At 29.2% G+C, this 4,134-nt stretch overlaps 1 protein-coding gene across 1 annotated transcript; it reads left to right on the forward strand.

Moving 5' to 3' along the window:
• Positions 1-326: 326 nt before the first annotated feature.
• Positions 327-3,821, forward strand: LOC107648391 (putative xyloglucan endotransglucosylase/hydrolase protein 32). The gene is made up of 4 exons (XM_016352273.3): positions 327-690; positions 794-894; positions 975-1,192; positions 3,059-3,821. Exons 1-4 carry the CDS (start codon positions 495-497, stop codon positions 3,423-3,425), a joined length of 882 nt encoding a protein of 293 aa, XP_016207759.1. The 5' UTR covers positions 327-494; the 3' UTR covers positions 3,426-3,821.
• The last annotated feature ends 313 nt before the right edge of the window (positions 3,822-4,134 follow it).

The following is a 4,134-nucleotide window of genomic DNA, read 5'->3' on the forward strand; positions in this document are numbered from 1 at the left end:
TATAATTTTTTTTATAACTAACTTAGATTATTCTAGTGATTAGCTTATTTATTTGTTAATCAAGTCTTATAAGTTCGAATTTTTTTTATATATGCAGTAATTTATTGACTAATAACTAATATTTAAATAAAATTTAAATTTTAGACAAATTAATCATTGACCTATCAAATTAAGAAAGACAGAAGAAAATAAAATAATAATAACATTTAGGTATATTATTGATCAACGTTTAATTCAACTTAGTCCATCTACAATTACACCATTAATTCTCTTTGAGGGCCCCACTAATTTCTTGTTATTTATACCAAGCTCACTGCCATTACCATAACTCTTATTCCACATACATATATATGCACCATAATTTGAGCAGTTTTCCCTTAACATTTGTCTTACTTAACAGTTAGCACACACCCCTTGCATTGGTACACAACAGAATCACTCTGCTTTCTACTAGACACTTTTGCTCACTGGCCATTGCTTTCTTTGATTCATTCATGGCTCTTTTTGTATTTGCTATTTTAATGTTGATGGCCCCTTCAAGCAATGCTGAGTGGCCACCTTCACCTGGCTACTGGCCAAGTTCCAAATTCAAGACTATGAACTTTTACAAAGGTTTTAGGAACCTTTGGGGCCCCCAGCACCAAAGAATAGAACAAAATGCATTAACAATTTGGCTTGATAGAACCTCAGGTTGTAGTTTCAACACACTTCACTTTATATCATATGCTTAATTATCCAATCTAGTTACTAACTTTTATTATTAGTTCAATGCTTTTCTGTTCTGCTTAAACAGGAAGTGGCTTCAAGTCTGTTGCTCCGTTTCGATCCGGATACTTTGGTGCTTCCATTAAGCTCCAACCTGGCTACACTGCTGGAGTTATAACAGCTTTCTATGTAAGTACATTAAGGAATCCCACTAATCATGTTTATCTAACTCGTTGCTAATTAACATGATTTTAATTTCTTAATCGAAGCTTTCCAACAATGAAGCTCATCCTGGATTCCATGATGAAGTAGACATTGAGTTTCTTGGGACTACGTTTGGAAAGCCTTACACTTTGCAGACCAATGTTTATATCAGAGGAAGTGGAGATGGTCAAATTATAGGCAGAGAGATGAAGTTCCATCTATGGTTTGATCCAACCAAAGATTTTCATCACTATGCTATTCTCTGGACTCCTAAGGAAATAATGTAAGTCACTAATTCTATGTAATACATTGTTCTTCATTACTTCAAATCCTACCATCCATACATTAATATAGGTGGCATATTAAAAAGTTAATGTATCTTCTAAATAAAGATAATTAAGAGAAGTAGATTACTCGATAAAGGGTAAGCATTATTTTAGGATATGTTTGGTTTAGCTTTTAAATCTAAAAATGCACATTTAATTTTTTTTCTGAAAGTCTCAACTTTTTGTTTATCTATTTTTTTTTTCTTTTTTAAGCGCAAATGTAATTCTATATTTTAATTTTCGTTCACCTGAATTAACAAATTGTACCTTTTACTTTCAATTGTTATGGTTAAAGAAGTAATTAATTTTTTTTTATCAATTTTGTCCTTCATTCTTATTAGTAAGAAGAGACACAAAGAATAATCATCATTTTCATGATTATGTTTTACAAGTAAATATTTTAATATTTTTATAATATTATTTTTAGTATTTTCTTTTAAATTTTGATTTTTTTATCAATTTATCATTTATTTTTTTTTTGTTCATACTATGAATGTTGTTTTTTTTGAGCTTTTTTATTAAGAAGACCAAATTAAATAAAAAAATGAAGTACTAAAAAATTATGGCAAAAGAATTATTAAATTTCAACATAATTTTTTTTAATTATAACAAAAAAGTGTTGAAAAAAAAGATATAACTTTAAATAATAAAAATTCATATCTTTTTAAATAATTTTTATTTAAATATAATTTTAAATAATATAATTCAAAGAACATTTATTTTACTATATAATCTATTTTAATATAAAATTATTAAATATAAATTACGTTAATATAAAATACTTTTAATCAAAATTAAATTTGTAAAATTAATTCGACACAGCGTATTTATAAACATTAATCCAAATCAGACGGTTTAGTTTTCTGCCGAAAGGATATGGAAGAAGATAAAAAGAATCCACAGTATGAACTTGGATTGGACTCTGTGTATGTGGCATCGATTTGATTGGTTCGTTCTGATCATTTTTGCTGTCCCGTTTTAGGAGCGAGCACTGTTTGATATTTTGGAAGATGAAAGAGAAAGGATTCCTCTTTCTCTGAAATTAAGGTAGAAAGCTAAGCAAATGGAAATTTGACAGATTTTTAATACTTAATAATACGTTCTAGTGTCACATAAAAAGCATATATAGAATGAAGATCACATGAATGGCACAAAAATCATCGTAATCATGCAAGTGTGGGGTGAACAAAATCTGATATAACTTGACTAATGGAAAAAAGTTAAAAGTAACATTAACTAATTTATTGATCTAGCTATTCTTTTTGTTGACAGCTACTGAAACTATCAAATTGAGCACAACAATATATAAATCCACATGATTACATAAAGGTGGATGTTATGGTATCAATATATATTTATCTAATTTATTAAAAAAAATAAAAATTAATATTTAATTTAAAAAATATAAAAATAAATCATTTTTAAATATTTAAAGTTTATCATAAAAAACAAGTTAAGTAATTTCGACACTAAATTTATAAGCAAAGAATTTGCCTTGAAAAAATACAATCACCATATAGTAAATGTTAAAAAAGTGACCGTTAATCATTCCTTGCCTGCACATTCATAGAAATGACTAAATGAGAAAATATTTTATGTACTCGTTATGACTCACATAATAAATCATTGTATATGCTTTTAGAACATGTAATTATTGATAGGAATAAATAGGAAAATGATAATGCAATTTTAAATTTTAAAAGTGACATTATTTTATAAAAGTAGCATTATCATCTTTGGAATAAATATTCGTAACTTTGAAATAGAATATGAAAATAAATATAAATAACATTGCATTACTGACACTGAAAATATGTCATCAGATTCTTTGTGGATGATGTGCCAATAAGGAGGTACCCGAGGAAAAGTGCAGAGACATTTCCAATGAGGCCAATGTGGCTTTATGGTTCAATATGGGATGCATCATCATGGGCAACCGAGGATGGCAAGTACAAAGCTGATTATAGGTACCAACCCTTTGTGGCAAGGTACACAAACTTCAAGGCCAGTGGTTGCACGGCGTATGCACCGCGCTGGTGCCACGCCGTCTCAGCCTCGCCCTATAGGTCCGGCGGGTTGAGTAGGCAGCAATATAGTGCCATGAGATGGGTGCAAACGTACCACATGGTTTACAACTATTGTCAAGACTCCAAAAGGGATCATAGGCTAACACCTGAGTGTTGGAGTTAAAATAATAATTAAAAAAAAAGTTAAAAAAAAATTTAACATTCATATATGAAGACATTAGAGTGACATTCGAAGTTGGCCAAATTGAGGTGTTGATAAATTGGTAATGGACTCTTCATTATAGGTTCCAAAGTAACACTGTTGCCTTGTGGTTTTATTTTATCTTTTTCCTATGTTTGAGAAAGTTTGTTTCTTTTTTCATTTTCTTTTCTAAAAGAAAAAAAAATTATGAGGGGTAACTTCGATTTGAGATTGGGCCCCTCACATGACAGCAACATTGATGCAAGTGTACGGGGGTTTGAGCGTCCAAGGCTCTCAAGACAGGAGAAAAATTTGGAAGATTGTGAAGGATTTGTTATTTTCTTATTATATATATATATTTGGTTTCTTTTTTTATAACTCTTCTCAACAATAGAAGAAATTAAGAAGAGTGGAGGAAGAAGAAAGGGAAATAATGAAAAGGAAAGTGGCCAATGTGTATGGATGAATGAATGCGGCACACTCTTCATTTATACGCCATTACGCCTTTTAATTTTGGTATTGCTCTTCGAGTAGTGTTTTTTTAATAATATTGAAATTTGATGTATTTTTTTAGGTGAAAATCATAAATCTGAAAATCAGTAATTTTTAAATTTTCTTTTAAACATGCAAATTTAAAAATTAGATTTATTTTTTATTTAGTTTTTTTTAAATATACAAATCTGACCTTTAG

This window comes from Arachis ipaensis, chromosome B6 (assembly GCF_059453495.1).
Source record: "Arachis ipaensis isolate K30076 ecotype BB chromosome B6, ASM5945349v1, whole genome shotgun sequence".
Classification (NCBI taxonomy): domain Eukaryota; kingdom Viridiplantae; phylum Streptophyta; class Magnoliopsida; order Fabales; family Fabaceae; genus Arachis; species Arachis ipaensis.